Consider the following 20,843-nt stretch of genomic DNA (forward strand, 5'->3'; position numbering starts at 1 on the left):
AGTCTTACAAGTTTTTTTTGTTTTTTAATTGGTTCTATTTAAAAACACAGATATATTTAAGATGCATTTAACTCACACTTATTTCTATTTTAAGATTAAATTATCTCTGATCCAGCTGTTTCCTTCTACTAAAAAGGCTGTAGTTTTTATACCAAGTACAACGATATTTTCCAGTTAAGACTTAACATTGTTTTTTTCATAAAATGTTTTGATAGTGCTAATGACCTAGAAAGTTTTCATTAATTTAGAATTACTAACGCATATTTATTAGAGAAGGATTGGCCATTTAAATTATGATAGTGAGTAATATATATTTAACAAAAGTAATGTTTATACACTACAAAATCAAAACAGTTGCTGTTTGAGTAAATGTATCATAAATACAGCTTTAGTTACTGATAATACTGACATGCTATATTTGTTCTAAGGCTATTTCTTAAAGAATTTGATAGTAGAAGAAAATGTATTTCAGTTTGATTTTTAGCTGTATTTACAGATTATTTGTGTTGTTATTAGTTTTTCTTTTAATACCATACTGTTCAAAATTCTTTGTGTAAAATTTGTTGAAAGATAGCTTGTATAAAGTCTGTTTTCCTAGAATCATAAGTTTTGGGTGCTTTTGTACAGTCGTACTTAAAATAGATACACAAAATGTTCTTAGCCAGTCGAATTAGTAATGTTTCTGTTATATGACCAAACCTTTTATTAAGCACTGTCTGGTTAATATCTTGGTGATTGTAATTGAGATCTGATGTTACTGAAATCTGTAACGTCTGTTCATGTTGATGACCACTTTATATGTTATTAATTTTTTTTCATACAGTCCACCAGCTGGTTCATAATTCGGCAGCATTATTCCTCTCTCCAGTTCCACCAGTTTTGGTAACTCCAATAAGTGAACATTTGGTGGTAAATTTTCCATCTTGCAAGTTAACAAAACGAGACAGCAGTACTTCCCTGATGTCTGCTGGACAGCTCTCAGCATTCTTGACACCTGATGGCTCAGTTTCTGAAGGTGAATATATACATATATTTTTTATGTAAGATAGAAATTTATTGAAGTGGAACATATATCAGTTCTAAATTAAGGATGACTAACATAAACAGCCTTCAAGCAGCTTTGTGCAAAACCCAATAAACAAACAGAACGTTTTCTTAAAATATTTCTTTTAAATGTTTTCTTTTTGAATTAAGATCTGTTTAAAAAAATTGCCAAATTTCTGGAAAGTATTTGTTATTGTTAAAACTCTTTGTGATCTGTTCTGGAATTGATTTTTCTGATATTTTTTTTATAAATAATGAACTTTCATATTCTTCACTTGATATATTTTGATGCATTTAAAGAGTTGCAATTCCAAAAAAAAACAAACTTATTTGCTTGTCATATCAGATATTTATGAGTTTGTTTAAAACTGACTAGATGTATCTATTGAGTTGAATTAATCTCAAAAATATATTTGAAAAAGAATAAAGCCTTTAAAGAAACGGTTCATCAAAACCTAACTAGTAAATGTTCCTTCTCTAGTTTTTTGTTATTTATTCACCTGTTCTTTGTGAGCAAGCATCATTTAACTGTCAAATGCTTTTTACATAAAAATATTTTTAAATTGATATTTGTTATTAATATAATTTTGAGTAGTCTTGTGATATTTTTAATTGCAGTGATTTCTCTTTAGAGTAATTGAGTATAATCTGTTAGGTAACAAGAGGTTAGGTTGGCAAGGCTGTGCTGAGAAAAATACTTGACACTATATAGCACTGAAAAAAACAATAAGTTTGTCAAAGAGATATGAGTAACAGGAAAATGGTACACACTGAGTAAACACCACATTACATAAATAAAATAATAATGCTTTTTTATTTGTTATAAAAGTACTGTTGGTCATCAGAAAATGAGGAAGGCTGTATCCTTAAAGTATTGCTTGGACTTCCAATGAAAAAGATCATTGCCACTTTTATATTGTATGTTACACTTTAAAATAAGCTTTTTGAGGAGATGGTGTATGTGATACCCTTGATGAACGACCCAGTTCAGTAATTTTCAGGGTGAAAGGAATTTAGCTACTTCCTTGACCATTGTTGTGTTAAGCTATATATGCTACATGAACAAAAACATTATACACATACAATATAGTTTTGCCAGTATACAATGCTCTTATTGATTTGTGTACAAATTGTCTACTAGTCCCAGTGAATAGGTTTATATTTATTAAGAAACTACAAATTTTTTGTTTCATGTGGTATTTTTCTTTTGGTTTTTAAATTTTACTTAGTCTCACAGACCTTTCCTTTTATGGTCTCAAAGCAAATGACCAGCTACTATTATGAATGAAATTAAACTTTCAAAATAACTACAGGCAATCTTTAAATAATAAACTGTTTATTTCCACGTGGAACGAATAAAGTTATGTGAGAACTATTCTGTGGTTTTGTGGAAAAATGATAAGATCAAAAACTAATGCTGAGAAGGACAATGGAATTTTGTAGGAAATTAAGTAGACTTAAGAACAATACAGAAATCTGAATATTTTTTAAAGGTTTCTCTAAGATATTGTTACACTTATCACACTCTTAATTTTTATTCTTTCTCTTTCTTAACAATTCTGAACCTTTTTAGAACAGAATGTATAGATACTTGCACACATTTACTTTTGTACAAAAAGTTTATAATTATTCACATAATCCTTCTTTTTAACATAAAGACATTATTTGTTGTGTGTACATCTTTTCCATTAAGATGTACATCTCTATAATCTTATCAGGATCAATGATAACTTACGGAATTTTCCTAAATTTTAGAGAATATCTTAAGCAATGTATCTTTAAATTAAAGAATCTATTATACAGGTAATGAAATCACAAATACTAAGTATTACTTGCTCTTTAACCTGATTTTTCCAGCTTTATATCCTTTGTAACAAGTGGCCACTTATGAATAGGTGTATATGATAATCTCTTTTTTTTTTGTTATACAATGCTAAAAGTTATATCCATCAGTTCATTCTCTAGTACTATTTACTCTTTAATTGTAGTGAACATTCAGTATTTTCCCATCAGGTACTGTTACAAGTGTGGGCCTTCCTTTGTACTCTCAAACATGTTTTACCTCAGAGCAGCCATCTACTCCAGCAATGACAAGTACATCAAAATTCATGACATCTGTTTCCACCAATGCATTTGTAAAAAATGGAACTTCATATCAGTTCTGCCTCCCTGTAGCTAAAAATGAAAATCTAGAAGAATGTCGATGGAGTAAAAGCCCCGTTCTGCATTCTTCGATATCTGCCCCAAAATTATCGGAGAAAAAAAGACCTAGCTTTACCATTGGGGATAGGTATGTATGTTTCATGAAAAGATGGAACTGACTTTATGTTTGGTATATAATTACACCTATCTTATAGGGATAGATGTGTTTGTTTGTTAAAAGAAAAAAAACACTTAACTTCACTATTGGAGATATAAATGTGTTTTGTTTAGTTTTTTGAAATGTCTTAAAAAGTAAAGTAACATAACTTCTGTAATGATATTTTCACTCATATCTTTAATTTTTTTAGTCTTCTCCCTGAATATTGTGATGAGCACATATATAGTTAGAATGCTGTATGTGTAACACATGTAATCCCAGCAAATTACACAGTATTTATGAGTAGACATCTTGAGTATCATTGTAATTACTACATTTCATACTTATTACATCATATCTGCATCATCTTATTAGAATCATAATGAGGAAAACATGGTAAGAGATATATAACTGCATGAGATATATTGTAATTAGTGGCTATCTTTGGTTCATCACTAACAGAAGATTGTTTCAAAAGTTGGATGATAAAAATTGTGGATTCATTAGTTGAAACAAATCTGGACTGGAGCTGTGAAACAGACTTGATGTTTCCTCTTCAAGGTTGTAGTAAGAAAATCTATGTAAAGATTGTCCCATTTTTTGGGTTACTCAAGTTATTGAACCAATCTGGCCACCATGGGCTAGGTGAAAGTTTTATAAATAAGAATTAGGGTAAAATAAAATCAGCACTGGGTTTTGTAAATCTCCTTTGTTCACTAGACCTTAATTAAAAATCAGTAAGTCGTGCACAAGGTAATGTGCTCGGAAGAAAATTGTAATTGTTGGGAACAGCAGTGATGTTTTCTGAAGAGTGCTGGTTTGTTTAGCAGTGAAAGATCAATAATGAAACAAAATAAACATGACTTCATTAAACGTGGATTTTATTGACAATATCTTAACTGATTGCTTTAGTATCTTTGCACAAAATTCAATCTAATGTAGTAGTGCTAGACTATAGAGAAACAGCTATTCATCACTGACCAAGTGGTTAAGGCACTCGACTCGTAATCCGAGGGTCGCAAATTCAAATCCTTGTCACACCAACCTTACTCTCCCTTTCAGCTTTAGGGGCATTATAATGTGATGGTCAATCCAAATATTTGTTGGCAAAGAATAACTCTAGAAGTGGCAACAGCTGGTGATGACACTGCTAAGTTGAGGACAGCCAGTGCAGGTAGTCCTCCCCTAGCTTTGCACGAAATTCAAAACAAACAGGTCTGACCTGGCCAGGGGATTAAGGCCCTCAACTTGTAATATGAGGGTTGCAGGTTTAAATCTCTGTCACAACAAACATGCTCACCCTTTTCACCATGGGGCATTATACTTTGATGGTCAATCCCACTATTCGTTGGTAAAAAAGCTGGGGTGGGTGGTGATGACTGACTGCCTGCCTTCCCTCTAGTTTTACAGGGCAAAATTAGGGATGTGTAGCTCAATAAACCCACGTGTAGCTTTGTGCAAAATTCAAAACAAACCTAACCACTTTCAACTCTTGGGCTACTCTTTTACAAATGAATAGTGGGAATTACTTTAACATTATAATGGTACCATGGGTGAAAGGATGAGAATATTTGGTAATGAGAATTCAAACCTGCAAGCAGGAGACTGCAAGTTATGTACTTTAAAAGCCACCTCATACAAAGTGATCTTAACTGATAAAAGTCTGAAAATTAATTTTAAAATTCCTCCATTTTAAATATTGCGACTTCTCTATAATATCCCTCCCTTGAACTCAATAAAAATAAAAGATAGTCGGTAGTAACAACAAATTTGCCAGAATTCTTTAGTAAATGTATACAGTATCTAATACTAGTATTTTAGAACTATCATCCTGACTTAAGATAGGATGTGCAGAAACTGAGGTGTTTACATTTGCACATCCATAGCTACCCTAGCCTTTTTAGTATAGAATATATTTTGTGAAAAATATTCAAGACCATTAGAAGGTTTTTAAACTACATTGTGTCAATATTATTCTCTGCAACAAATCACTAGGCTCTGAAATCATGTATTTAAAATGAACTGAACTATCACTCTTCTGTGTATAAAATAAATTCCAGAAATTAAATATGCTATGTGCAAACATAAAGTCAGGACAGTTAATTGGTTTTAAAATTACCCATGTATAAATATTAAAGCATATATATATACATATATATATATATACACCCCCCCCCTGGAGGGTTTACCAATGATAAGTGTTTCTAGCAGTTAGAGAAGGTCTATCACTAGAAACTGGGTTTCGATACCCTTCATGGGCAGAGTCCAGAAAGCCAAATGTACAGCTTTGTGCTTAATTCCAAAAACCGTCTTAAAGATGAATTAATGAAAACGAAATAATTTTTTGTTAAATGTTTCAACAGTTCTCAAGAAACATCACCACAGTCAACAGACAAACCAAAGAAATTACTTTATAAAATAGTGAAAAGCTACAGCCAAGAAAATAATCGTTCACCTACAGAATCCAACTCATCTTCTCCAAAACTTTCTCTGTCAGAATCGAATCTGGATAGTCCCGAACACAATAAATCTTCAAATACTACAAATAACCATGATATATGCACTGTTGACAGCAAAACCTCTAATCACGGTTTGATTGGAAGACGCAAAACAACATCTATTATTTCTAACATTCGCACTAGCTTTCCAAATGCTATTCCAGACGAAGAACCTTTAATGGGCAATAGTTACTGCACCCCAGACGAAGGAAACTGTCTTCAGGAACAGCAAAGAAAAACATCTTTATTCAATGTTAAGGGAAAGAAAAGGAAAATGCTTTGAGGGTTATAACAATTGTATAATATTGGTGGTGGAAAAATGTAAACAGAGAAATTGGTTGGTAATGCAATAACTATCACCATGTTGTTCATGATGGGTTCTGGTTCTGAGAGAGATAAGGAAAAATAATGTTAAGTTGTTTCTGTATTAGCCTCCAACACTTTAATGATGCAAGGTAGAAAAACAAAAATTGTTATCTGTGTATATTGTCTTCAATAGTAAATCCGTAAAAGCATAATGGTGTAAAAATATGTATATCTACGTATATACACACACACGCACACACACACGTTAGAATGTTGTACAATATCATGACTGTTTTTATTGATTTACCTTCCACTGTTAGTTTCTGAAAAACCTATGTGTGTTATAAGTAAATAAATATAGTTATTAAGTTAATACTGTAAATATTGTTTTTGTTTTAATGTCTGGCCTTTGTACATGTGGAAGGCAATTAAAAAAAATGTTTGATGTGACCTATCATTTTCTCTGTACTAAATACAACAGAATATAAAGATATATATAACAGGGATCCTGATTAACCCTAATTCTTTTCTGTTTTTTAATATTTGCTGCTAGAATGTTACCATTGCCAGAAGGCAAAATTCTTTTGAGAAAATGTTTCATTAGGATGTAACCAACCCTAAATTTTAACATTTTTCTACAACATAAAAAGGTATACCATTTATTTTTGCCAAAATAAAACCTTTTGAGTAACACGATACAAAGACTGCATATCAGAGAACAGTTAAAGGATTCAGATGCAAATTTATAACACAAAAAACTGAAAATGGGACATTTCAGCTCAATTGCAAGCACCTATTCTGTTACACTAAGATAGAACTTATTTTTCTCTATCATGCAGAGCCATTTTTACTTACACAGAAACTTAACTAAATCTGTTTGGATTTCCATTTACAAACACCAATTAATTTTCTCAAGTCTGAAAATGCTGGTTTTCAGAAATATTGTCAAATTTTAAATTAATTTTATACATAAGATTGAAAAATATTTGTATGTCCAAAAAATTTGACACCATGTATTTTGCAAAAACATATATAAAACACACAGATTTCTGTTAAAAACTGTATTTCCCAAGATTTCAGACTTCTTTTCACAGTTATATTTCTTAAAGTACTCTTATATTACATAGTAAAACCATATACTTCAGTAGCTGTGTTTTAAAAAAAAAAGTTTCCCACCTTCTTAGAGACCAGACTTAACCTCCCTGTTGACCAGTGCTTGAGAACCACTACATTAAACCATATCCAACAAGCTAGGCTTAACATGTAGTATAGTAGTTACACATCTAATGAAACTATTGCCAAATATTTGGACATTTATACAAAATATGACACATTAATTTAGCAGCAAAAGTGCATTCTATAAGCAAGTTATTATCAATGTGCAGAAATAAAATACAGAAATTATCAACACATTTACAAACGTTTCTCCCCATAAAAAGGAAACACAAGTCACTAAAACTGCTTTTTATGGATTGAAGGAAATATGCTGGAGAAACAATTTCAATGGCATTTTGATGCACAATGTTGTCCTGATGATATTTAGAATATGAGGAGTAAGTGAAAAGAAACATGGGTATTATAACACCTGTTATGGAAGTAAACACATATTAATACTCAAGGAATACAATTTAATATACATTCTGTTGTGGGAAGGTTTTAAAGTGAAACACATGGTTGAAATAACGTTTTCTGTACAATAATTTACTACTTTATATTAGTAGTTCATTCTACTTTAAAAATAAAATTATAACAGCTAAACAAAAAACAGCATTAGCACTTTGAAAAAACAAACAGAAAGAGTTATAACAGCTCAATTCTTTTCTGTTATATAGCTTACTATGTTGGAGGAAATTAGAAATTTGTTGTTTTTTTAATCACAACTGACAGGGTTTTCATATTGAAACAAATGGGTGATAAACATCTGTAAATTAAAGATTCTCAAAAAAATATCCTTTGCTCGATTAGTCCATCCAAAATACATTACACGTACGCAATGTGTGTAATAAAGGACACATTAACAAACATCACTGAAGTTGTCTTCCATATTACATACACTGGCTACCAAAAGTTTGTGACTTTATACATTTTACAAAGAATGTAATGGAACATATAAAAATAACGTTTCACACATTTGTAACTTCTGCTATAACGGATGTAACCTATTTAAGAGAGAGAGGAATTTGTGGTCAGTGTTTTGGCTAAATGATTTCACCAAATGTCAGTGATGACCATTTGTATAAATGTCAACTAAATCTTCTATTTTCCTCAGAGCAAATCTTTAACCATCTCTCCACTTCTCACATGTATGTTTCACAGTGTTTTTTGTTGTTCATTTCTCTTTGTCTAACAATCTCAAGATTCAGTATAGTGTATATATATTTTAGTTGTAAAGACATTTCTCTCAGAATTTATACACTTTATATCATACAGAGTATAATACCACTTATATGACTCCAACAGAAAAGTACGTTTAACATTACTGACTCGGGAACTTTACCTAGAAATTACAAATTAATGAAAACAAATTGTGTAAATTATTTCTAAAGCACACACTTTTTAGAACCTGTACACATTGACGTATGAAAATGATTTTTGCTTATCATACAATTAAGTAATAATCCAGTGGTTTAGCTCTCGTGAAAATAGGTCAGGAGTCACACTTCAAAACTTACTAGCTTTGACACAAATAACTTGTACACAAATTTATATCGTTTTTTCTATTTTTCCTAGAAACGTGATAACTACACGAAAAATCTTGTAACATATCATACACATCTTTGGATTATGGTCACGTCACTGATCACATTAAAATTAAAAAAAAACAAAGCTAAACAAGCCTGGAGTTTCATTTAGACATGGATCATCCTGATGATTTAATGAGTTGAAGGTTGTAGAGTACACCAGCACTGTCAATAGTCACAAATATTGTAAAGTCTGGGGATGGGTAGATGTAACGTAAAGAGCTGCCTCTCACTTCAAAGGTCTGCAAGAGTGGTTGATTTTTAGATATGTCCCACCATTTAATGCTATTCGCAACAGAAACAAGAAATTTCGAATCAGGAGAGAAGGCCAAATCATTCACCCAGTTACTAGTATGAGACCCTAAGATCTTCAGTTGTTTTTCTTCTGTATCTAGGTTTACAAGCTGGAGAAGAAGAAAGAAACACAATATTCAGAACACCAAATAAATGGGGTCTCCCTTTCAGGTTTTGAGTAAGCATCTTTGACATCTAGGATTCTTAAGTTTCATCCATTCTTCAGGATCTTGTAGATGAAATACAGAATTATGGACAAACACAAGCCTTCACTTTACTCAAAGGAACTTTAAAACAGCTTTTACAGTGAAAATGCAATGAAATAGTGCTAACGGTAAAAACTAAGCAAATAAGGAAACGTGTAGACTACCAGTAAATACTTTAACCAGATTATTAAATGGTGACAACCTTCAATCATTAAACTATATACACTACATCAACCTTTAGTTAAAAATCACTGACACCTGTAACTATATTTCGTAAATGTTAGTGGAAACTCTGTTTTATATAAATATTGTAAATGTTCTTAAAAATTAAAAACTGAGACAGAAAGGGACCCCAATTTAACAGGTACAATCGGCAGCAGAACCAAAGTCAGCAATGAGTGCATATCCTCCAAATTTTGAACAAAAAGCAAAATGGAAAGGGGCTTTGAGTGGTCACAATTAATGTAGCAAATAAAGTGTTACCCCTAAATTCATATTTGCTTTGTTGTCTATAACAGACAAATACTTTACCATATAAAGTTACTTCTTAAGAAAAAATTTTAAATTTTTAAGGTCATAACTGACCATCCTTTCCACATGTATAAATTTTGTAAATGTTTCTTTTTCCTTTGATTATTGCCTTCGATAACAAGAAAAGGTCACAATACAGAATTTAGTTTGGTATTTTTTTTAAAATAAGAGTTATTTCAAAATCCATTAATTTGCTATGGAGCTACAAAATTACACACCAGAGCCAAAGAAAGTTGAAGTTCATCACTGAACTAGCCCAAGTACTCATCCCATTATACATAGTTTACTCACTTGCACCACTCCATCATCATCGCCAAAAGCAAGGAACTTTTCATTAGGCGAGAAACAGCAGCTCCTTATGCAGGAATTACTTGCTATTATATTCACATTAATTAATTTTCCATTGTCTTCTTTCCAAACCTGTTAACATTTAAACAAAATACATTTTCATACCTTTCTATAGTGTACTTTCCAAAAAAATAAATAACACTGCCCTGCTCGAAGTATCATGATACATGTTAGAGGATGCCTTACTGATCATTAAATAATAGTGTTCCTACTGGCCTGAACAATTGATGAATTTCTTTTTACAGCTAAGTCACGATAGATTTCTGGTTTAGTATTTAGCATGTCTCTTTCAAGGCTTCAAACACTTGGTCAAATGGTAACTGATAAGTTTATAGGTTATGGTATAACTTTCTTTGTTAACCTGAAGATGACTTAAGAAGGTCAAAATGTTGTTCTCTACTTATCGATGAAAGTGTTAATACCCATACAAGCTGTTCTGAGATACACTTTTATTTCAAGTGGGTTTTACGTCATCATGAGTGACCAGTTAAAATAAGTGCTTTGTTTGAAATGTTCCTGCTTAATATTATAATAAAAAATTTTTTGCTCAATTATTTTTAAATTTCACAAATCACCATTTATCAAAATGACCATAATGTTTATCAAATCAGTACTTAGTAATAGTGAAAAAAAAATTACACAAAAAGAAAGTACTTCAAAATATAAGTACATCAGAGAATATTATAAGAAACTAATGTGTGTGAAGTATATAGTTTAACAAAAAAAAACTATTTAGTGCATTTTTTTTAATGCAAATACTCCAAAACTCGCTTAAAAGGAGTTAAAAGTGTAGCCACATTAGCCTCAAACTATTATCTATCATAACAATAAAAAAAAATCAAATGTGAATGTTCATCCTGAAATATCCCAAACAATAAATTATCATTTTCTCTGACAATCTGATAATTTAAACTTTGTATAAAGTGATATTTCCCATACGTGTCTAATCCAGGATAACTTATGGGAAGGAGTTTATGCGGCTTTCAAGTAAAAATTCAATAAAAGCTTGAGAAAATGTAATCTACGTAGCATGAAAAGTACAAAAAAACAACAAATTAACATAATTTTGTTTCCTCTACAAAAAATGGATATCCTAAGAAAACACAATTTCAACAAAAAAAATGGATAGAATTAAGAAAACAATTTCTATAAAAAATTAAAATACAATTTTTAAAAAAGGATACCTTGAAAAAAACAATTTTTTTTAAAAAAATGAATAGTTTGAGAAATCAATTTCTACAAAGTTTTTTATTGCCAGTCATTTAAAGTTTTTCAAAACCAGCTAACCACACTATAGCAATAGCCAAAAGATAAAAATATAAGTTAGGCCTTTTCAAAATGCATAGCTTTTCTTTTATTTAAAATAATGCAAGTCATTTATATTTAAGAAGCTTTAAAGTGGAAAGAAATCATTTGTTTGTTAAGAGATAAACTTGAAATATATGATAGTAATTGCAGTTTGGTCATGCTACTACTGAACAAAAAAATAACTCCTTAAAACAGACATGTTCAGACTTGTTTTTCTTTACATATCTCACAGTATAAAGCTATTTTCTTGTAGTTCACATTATCTGTCTACAGTAAGTGACTGTATGAACTAGTTATATGGTGAATGTATTGTGTATATTTAGTATTTGTCAAAAATATATTAACTGTTTTAAAGAAAGTTTGTGTTTGTCAAACTATGCAACACTAAAATTTTTTACAAATAATTATAAATGATAACAGTAACAAGTTGTAAAAAATCCAAATCATAGAAAAAAAAAGGGAATCCATCCTCACAAAATATATAATTACTGTTCATGTGATTTATGTTTCTACTGTGCTAATTTATCAGAAATTTTTAATTAGAATTATTTTCCTTAGAACAAGTTCAGATCAGACCAATTAGCTGATTGTTACACCTATAATGCACCCTCTCCCAAAGAAGAAAAAGAGGTCCAACCTTTCTTATACGAAAATTTAGTCCACATTCACCCTAATCACTACTTTGCATTTTTCTCACCATTTTGAAATTACAAAAATAGTTTGTTAATGCTGAAAAGTGATATAAAAATGTCATGTATATATAATGTAATATTTTTGTTGAACTTTTTCTTTCTGCTTTAGAAAAAATTTGATTACCTTTACAGTTTTATCTACAGATGCCGAAGCAAAATATGTGCAATCTCGAGAAATATCGCACGAAGTTACCGTCTGTTTATTGTGGCCATCACAGCGAATCAAACATCTGCCGGTATCTAATTCCCATATCTGAAATCACAAAGAAACAAATAGTATTTTATTTAGAAGTGTTTTAAATTTCCTGAACTGTTTATCTTATCAAATACAATGCTAACAAAATCTTCAGAATGCTCTAAACACAAAGGTATATATATTTATATATATAAAAGAATCACATATTTTAATTTCCACACACTCTTCAAACAAAGTTTATACAAAAACAATTTCATCACACTTTAACAACACGTACTTTGCTTTCAGATATGAATGTTGTGTTACAAGAGTATGTACACATTTCACTTCAAGTTTTTGGAATGAAGAACCTTACATGCAACATAACATTCTTGGTGGTACTTGCTGTTAAAATAAGTACATGCAGTGTGAATAGCATGTATATCAGAAGCAGATTATTGAGAATTAAAGGGGTTAAAAACACAGATGACAACATCCTTAGGTCAAAATATTGAGAGAAGGCAGTTTTAGTTTATGTACAATTCAACAACTTTATTGTCAAAATAACATGTTGATTGTACATTTTAATATATTTTTAAATGTATTAAAACAAACTTTGTTTCATGACAAAGAACAATTAAAAATGAAAATATATATTCAGACTTTTTATCAGATTATGTGAAAAACCTTTTGAAACACCTGTGTTTTAGATATTACAGTTTATAATGAATTGTTCACTTGAAACTCATTTTTAAACATTCCATAATACTAGAATACCTTAAATTACAAGAACAAAACATTTAACATAACATTCTTAAAAGAACACAACAAACATATTCCAATATATTAGAATACTTCAACTTACAAGAACACAACAAACATAACATTCTACAATATTAAAACACTCCAACTTTCAAGAACACAATGTTGAAAATTGCTTTGCACATTTCACTTTACCTTGATAATTGTCAATTAATATTTAAAAAAAAATATTTATTATCTACAACAACAAGGAAAAGAATATCTAAATAAATTCTGCCAGAGTTTATTTTAACCCTACCTGTTGGGATAAGAAAGAGGATTTAGGTTTGATTTAATATATATCAAATGTAACCAACTGTATATATGAGAATGCTGTGTGTTATTCAAATAAAGGTGCAAATTAAATTTTATAAATAGCCATTTCACTTTTTTGCATTAAATGAGCCTTTTCATTGATGACAAGAAATCCACTTGAAATAAATAAGTATCTCAGAACAGCTGGTATGGGTATTAACATTTTTATTGAAAATAAATAACCTAGAAAGATTGAAACGTTGTTCTATGTTTGTCAATAAAAGTGATAATACCCATACCAGCCGTTCCGAAATGAGCCTTTTAATTTGAACTTCTTTAAAAGTTAGGTCAACAACTTTTACAGTGTATCAAGTTTACTGATGCATCTATTGTGTCTGTCACTGATGTCTATCTAGATTTGATATATTAAAAGAACTGTAACATTTCTATAACTTATTGTTACATGTTACCATGAGTCTCAACATGAAAAAAGATTTATGCATTTAAGAGTTACAGAAATCTATAAGAACACATAAAACTCATGTAAACAACTGAAGAAATGAATAGTTTCAAAATAATTAAAAATTACATATTTCATTTAGATTCAAATATAAAATTTCAATAGACAATTAAAAAAATATTGTTTAGTTCAGTGGTTCTTAACCTGGGTTCAATCGAATCCCAGGGGTTTGGTGAGTTAGTCTCAGGGGCTCAGCGAAGGTCAAGACACACACACTGTGTGTGTGTCCGTTCCGTTCACCCCACTCATATGATTCGTGATGTCATGTTCCACTTGGCCATTATTGGCTGTGACTGATCACATCACATCACTTGGCCTTAATATCCATGCTACAGGGAACTTCGTGCGCTTAGCAGTCAACTTGTAACTGTAGTAATCATGCGTCATTTGCGATTTTTTTCTGATCTTTCAATCCCTTCATACTAACTATGTTGAGCAAAAACAGAAAGTGGTCAGATGAATACATACAATATGGATTCACGTGTATAACGGAACATGATGGGAGTCAGCATCCTCAATGCATGATTTGCAATGCCAAGTTCAGCAATTTTAGTCTAGCACCAGAAAACTAAGTGAACACTCCCTAAAGCTGCATGGAGATGGGAAATACAAGAACACAATGCTTTCTGAATTCAAGGTAAAGAGAGCCAGGTTTGATGAAAAGGCTACTTCACCTGTTCTCGGCTTTGTACCCATCAACAAACCGATCCTCACAGCATCATATGAAGTTGCGTACTTGATTGCAGAACTGGGCAAACCACACATCATTGGTGAAGCACTTGTAAAACCAGCTGCGTTGAAGATGGCGAATAACATGCTGGGAATAGCTGCTGAAAATAAGTTATCCCAAATTCCTCTTTCAAATGACACCATCAGCAGCAGAATAGATGACATGAGCAATGGCATCTTGGCTCAAGTAGTTGCAGATCTGATATCAAGCCCAGCAAAATTCAGCCTTCAATTCGATGAGACCATCGAAGTTTCCAATCTAAGCCGCTTGTTTTATTCATGTGCTATGTGAAGAACGACGAGATAAAAGATATTTAATTTTGTAAGCCTCTTGCAACAACAACTAAGGCAGCCTACATGAAGAAACCTGTAGTTGAATTCTTCAGAGACAATGATCTTTTGTGGGATATGGTTTCTGCAGTTTGTTTGAACGGAGCTCCAGTCATGCTGGGACGAAACTCTGGTTTTGGTGCGCTGGTGAAAGCTGATGCACCACACATCATTGTAATGCACTGTGTTCTGCACAGGCATGCATTGGCAACAAAAACCTTGCCTTCAAAACTGGCAGAAGAATTAAAATTGTAGTGGATTGTGTGAACTTTCTGCGAAATAGTGCCCTGGAGCACCGCATCTTCAAAGAGCTGTGTAATGAAATGGGCTCTGAATTCGAGGTACTTCTGTACCATTATAACGTTTGGTGGTTATCCTGGGGAAAGGTGCTGAATCGTGTTTTTGTCATGCATATGAAATTAGCCCTATTTTGTGAGATCACCAACATTGTCATACAGATTGCTTCGAAAAATCTGAGTTCATTCTCATTTTGGCGTACCTGGCCGATATCTTCAATTCTCTCAATCAAATCAACAGATGCAGGGCAGTGGAGTCAAGATCATCGAAGAGGAAAAAACCTGAAGGCTTTTCAAAAAAAGTTTCTGTTATGGAAATGACGAACAGAGAATGATAACTTTGCAAACTTTTCCCTGCTAAACGACTGTGTAAGTAAGATCAAAGATGTGTTTGAAATTGGAGACATTTCTGTACCCAGTGAACTGAAGCAAGCAATTTCCATGCACTTAGATGAGCTCGCAAAGTCTCTCGATGGATACTTTCCCACCAGAGAGTCATATCCAGCATGGGTGAGACAGCCGTTCACGTTTAGTGTTGCGACAGCAAATGTCAATGAATACCTCAACAAAATCATTAAACTTCAGCAGAGCCAGGTTCAACAGCAACTTTTCAGAACAAGAACGCTCTCAACATTTTGGTGTCACCAAAGTGTAGCGTACCCTCTTATTGCTAAGAAACCCCTAGAGATACTCATATAGTTTGTTACAACGTATCTTTGCGAGCAATCCTTTTCGAGAATTGTAGACATAAAAACAAAGAAAAGGAACAGATGTTGTTGAGAAAATGATATGAGAGTGTCACTTGCCAAGGTGAAGCCGCGCATTTCTGAACTTGTTTCTGACAGGCAACAGCAAAAGTCACATTGATTTGCAGTAAATATTCATTGAGTTGTGTTTGTTTTTGTGTGAAATTCATGTTTTGTTGGTTTTGTTCTTTGAACACAGTGATATTGTGTGCAACTGATGCATGGTTCATTTTGTGCACTAATAAAATATCTACTTATGTTTTGAATTTGAAAAAATTATATTTTATTTTTCCAATTACGAAGGGTTCAGTGAATGCAAGTACGAAACTTCCGGGGTTCAGTACCTCCAACAAGGTTAAGCACCACTGGTTTAGTTAATTCTACATTAAAGTAAAAATACTTTTCATTAGTTAGATCATTAATGAAGGTAACAATATTTTGGTTAAGTGTTCATATGGATGTTTGAGGGTGGTCTATTGACATCAAGATGTTAACCCTAAAATTACTGGTGATCTGGACCCCACTAACCTGTTAAACACATTTTTCCTGAAGTTTTTTTGGTTCATAATTTTTATGGTTACATATCACATAAAAATATATATAAATAAAAATACTATTAATATTTCATTTAATACTACTGTTAACTTCTATCTATTTATTTATTCATAGTTAATCACAAAGCTACCCAATGGGCTATCTGTGTTCTGGCCATCATGGGTAACGAATCATGGTTTCTAGTATTGTAAGTCTACAAACCACAAGAGGGCTGTTAATTATTGATGAAGTTCTCTTATTTATTTTACACAGGAAGTAAGTAATTTCACACACTTTCTTGCAGTGAGAGTTGTAACAAACAAAAACATACTCAACATGATTCAATATGTGGACCCACTGGCAGTAATCGTATTTAAAAGAAAGTCAGTAATTTGACAGGTAACCCAAAAAACATCTGTATATCATATTACCAGTATATACTAGTCTTTCTTTAATTTTACCAAAGCAAATCTTATAAAATTACATTACATATTATTTATAATATGAACAAAACAGTAAACACAGAGTGTGTAACTACATTAATAACAATAGCTTTTGTGTTTACATAGCAGAGAAGAGAATATTTTTTTCATCAACCACCTAACTATATTTATCTTCAAAACAGGAGACATACTGAAAACAGGTTGGTTAAGAAAGTACTTCTAACTTATGCACATCTTGATATAAACTAGTTATAGTTAAACCATCCTGAATCATTTTCACTTCATGCAAGGGGAGTAATATCATCATTATTACTACTGAAAAGTTTACAAGTTTTGACAAGCCATAATGGTAGAGCAAAATATTCCACCTTATTTGGCAATCTTCAACAGTAGAACTCAAAGCATTTCTTAAGAAAGACAATCTAAAGAACATACTTTTGACAAAACTACAATATTGTAAAGTACACAGGGAAACGTGTACAGTTAACAACAGACTAACAAAAACTGGTAGTTTGACTGTGTGGGTATTTGGGTATTGATGTTGTTAAATACCCAGGAGGGTCAGGTACATTTGACCACTTCCTCCCTCCCGAACGATTATAGCGTCTGTCTTTAGGGTTTTTTTTTTTATTAAAGCTTTGGGTGAGAGTAAAAGTATAACATCATACTCAGGTCCATTTCAGGGCTCAGTCCATGCATGGACGAACAAGAAATTTTTTTTGTTTTTGTTTTTCATTTAATTTTTTTTTTTTGTATTTTCATATATATTTTTTTTTTTGTATTTTTCTCCTTTTTCTTGATTGAGAGAATGCTACTACTACTTGTAGTAACACAAACACTCACAGAAAAGAAAGTAATAATAATTATTATTATTCAATACTTGAATAATAATTCAAAAAGAGAAGAAAAAATAATAATAATAATAATAAAAAAATAATAATAATAATGATTAAAAAGAAAATAATAATTATAAAAATAAAAAGAAACAAGGACTAAGTGTCTAGTGCATAGTGGCCAGCTTGTGTTACATTTCTTAAATATATGTTAAAAGGGGAGAGGTATTTAAGACCATTTACATCATGTACGTGATATCTGTCGAGATCACACATTAAGTCATTTTTATGCCAATTCTTATTGAAATATTTTAGAGAATTATGCAAGAGTCTTTCAGCTATTGTATTGTTTGCATACTTGTGCATGAATGTGGTTGAGGTGCTACGTGGTACTTTGTATGCTGAAGTTAGTACAGAATTTTGTATATGTTGAAGTTTCTGTACATGTGTGGGTGCTATGTTATTCCAGGCAGGTGATGCATATTCTATTGTTGGTCTAATGTACGTTTTGTAGATTTTAAGTATGTTGTCTGGTGATGTTCCTTGGATTTTACCTGAAAGACTTCTTGCATAGTTTGCTCTTTTCCAGATTCGTATCAGTACATTTTTAATATGTGGTAGCCACGTTAATTTTGAGTCATAGGTTAGACCTAGAAATTTAGCAGAAGTAGCAGTCAGTAAAAGTGATCCATTCATATAGAGTTTTGGTGGATCTTTTTTCAGCTTATTCAGTCTGCTGAATACTATGACTTGGGTTTTTGGAATATTAATTTTGATTCTGTATTTCTGGCAGTATTCTTCGATGTTATTTAGGACTGGTTGTAGGTTCGTTGCTGCTATTGACGGAGTGGGGCACTTTTCCAGACTGCTACATTGTCAGCGAACTGTGATGCATAACCTAAATTTAGGTCCGACAGAGGCATATTACTCACGCACATGATAAATAATATAGGGCTAACAACCCCTCCCTGCGGGACTCCTGCTTGGTGAAAAGGACCCTGAGTGGGCCCCATTTACATTTACTTTACACATTCTGTTATCCAGGAAGTTGGACAGCCAGCGAATAGTTTCCTGGGGTAATGCCATTTCAAGCAATCTATGTCGTAAGTCGTTATGCCACACTGTGTCAAATGCTTTCTCAATGTCGAGAAAGCAAGCTACAGTGCATTCTTTTTTGTTGAAGCTGTCGGTAATTGATTCTGTAAGTCGAATCAGGTGGTCTGTAGTTTGGCGGTTTTTTCGAAATCCGTTTTGAATTTCTGGTAATTTTGAATTTTCTTCTAAGTAAACTGACAGACGATTACTAATTATCCTCTCTAATACTTTGCCAATACAACTGGTTAAGCTAATCGGGTGGTAGTTGTTTGGTTTATTCGCTGGCTTTCCTTCTTTCTGGAACATTAATATTATTGCTTCCTTCCAAGAAACGGGGATATATCCAACTGATAGTGAGAGATTAAATAACGCTGTTAGGTGTTCATATAATCTCTGAGTGCCTTGTTTTAGGAGGATAGCTTGAATACCATCTTCTTCAGGGGCTTTGTTTTTTGTGTTTTTAATAGCAGTTACGACTTCTGTAACAGTGATATGTTTTACCAGTTGATGAGTGCTCCAGTCTTTTGTTTTTTCTTGGTGTGTAATAGTGTTGACTGGAAATTTAGGTGTAAAAATGCTTCTGTTTTACCAAAAACTGGTAGTGATAAAAGACCTTAACAGTTAAAGTGAAAATGATTCTAGTTTTGCAAATTGAAAAAAACAAAACAAAAGGTTACATAAAGAATTGCAATTAGAATACATTTAAGTAAATTATGCATTATTTATACAAATATTACGGCTTAAGAACTAATTCTGAAAACTTTAAATTATTCATGAACATTAATTTACAAAAACACCAATGTTTGGCATTACACAGTTAAAACATCCTCATACAGTGGTGAGAATTTTGATGAGATTAAATATATGAAGCTGCAAAACAGTAACAAATAGGAATCATTAACAAACATTTTTTTGTGAAAGAAACAGTGAAGTTTTGCATTTTTAATTCTGAAAATAAAACCATAACATAGTGTAATTGAAAAACTAGCCTCTTTTATAAGTTTTGAAATAAGTCACTTTCAAATACAAAATAAAATCAATAGACAATTTGCTTATATTTACCTGTCTTCTGATCAAAACAATACTTGTACTAATAACTTACCAAAATTTACCCATCTTTTGATCAAAACAACATCCACACAAACAACTTACCATAATCTACCCATCTTTTGATCAAGACAATATCCATACTAACAACTTACCATAATTCACCCATCTCCTTACCAAGACAATATCCATACTAACTGACCATAATCTACCCATCTTTTGATCAAGACAATATCCATACTAACAACTTACCATAATTTAACCCATCTCCTGACCGAGACAATATCCATACTAACAACTTACCATAATCTACCCATCTTTTGATCAAGACAATATCCATACTAACAACTTACCATAATCTACCCATCTTTTGATCAAGACCGTATCAATACTGATAATTTCCCCAAAGTAGCCCATTTTTTAAAGGAAGGGTTAAAATAAATCTCTGAACAATATATCCTGGTACTAATTCCACAAAGGCTTCGGATTTTAAGACCATGAGTAGAATCCGTAAATTCCGGACTTCTAGACGTGGTGCCACCTGAACATTTTTTTGAGGCTTACTTGGGAGTTCACTTAGGAGAATGAAAGTTGAAAGAAAACATTCGTAAACAGTAAGATAATATATCAACTCATTTCATCTTAATTTTTTGTTATCTGTTTGGAAGTGGCTGTGAAAAGATTATTGTTATATTTTTACCATTAGTTTAGGCCTTCCTAGCATAAATTAATGTTACTCAATATTTTAATCAGCATACGGATTCATAAACTA

At 31.8% G+C, this 20,843-nt stretch overlaps 2 protein-coding genes across 14 annotated transcripts in view; one reads left to right on the forward strand and one right to left on the reverse strand.

Moving 5' to 3' along the window:
- Window positions 1-13,618, forward strand: part of LOC143244430 (stromal interaction molecule homolog) — a 72,718-nt gene extending 59,100 nt beyond the window's left edge. For 2 of the 4 annotated variants that reach the window (XM_076489069.1, XM_076489071.1), the window contains exons 12-14: window positions 824-1,015; window positions 3,058-3,334; window positions 5,707-6,597. In XM_076489069.1, coding sequence (XP_076345184.1) covers window positions 824-1,015; window positions 3,058-3,334; window positions 5,707-6,124 — 887 coding nt within the window. In that variant the 3' untranslated portion in view covers window positions 6,125-6,597. Of the gene's footprint in view, window positions 1-823; window positions 1,016-3,057; window positions 3,335-5,706; window positions 6,598-9,283; window positions 9,981-12,133 lie in introns of those variants that run through there. The other 2 variants (XM_076489072.1, XM_076489070.1) reach the window with 2 other exon arrangements.
- LOC143244429 (apoptotic protease-activating factor 1-like) overlaps window positions 8,991-20,843 on the reverse strand; it is a 39,276-nt gene continuing 27,423 nt past the window's right edge. For 5 of the 10 annotated variants that reach the window (XM_076489063.1, XM_076489061.1, XM_076489062.1 and 2 more), the window contains 3 exons: window positions 12,392-12,520; window positions 10,211-10,339; window positions 8,991-9,292 (listed from right to left, as the gene is read on the reverse strand). In XM_076489063.1, coding sequence (XP_076345178.1) covers window positions 9,008-9,292; window positions 10,211-10,339; window positions 12,392-12,520 — 543 coding nt within the window. In that variant the 3' untranslated portion in view covers window positions 8,991-9,007. Of the gene's footprint in view, window positions 9,412-10,210; window positions 10,340-12,389; window positions 12,521-20,843 lie in introns of those variants that run through there. The other 5 variants (XM_076489065.1, XM_076489066.1, XM_076489068.1 and 2 more) reach the window with 3 other exon arrangements.

This window comes from Tachypleus tridentatus, chromosome 2, assembly GCF_004210375.1.
Source record: "Tachypleus tridentatus isolate NWPU-2018 chromosome 2, ASM421037v1, whole genome shotgun sequence".
NCBI lineage: Eukaryota > Metazoa > Arthropoda > Merostomata > Xiphosura > Limulidae > Tachypleus > Tachypleus tridentatus.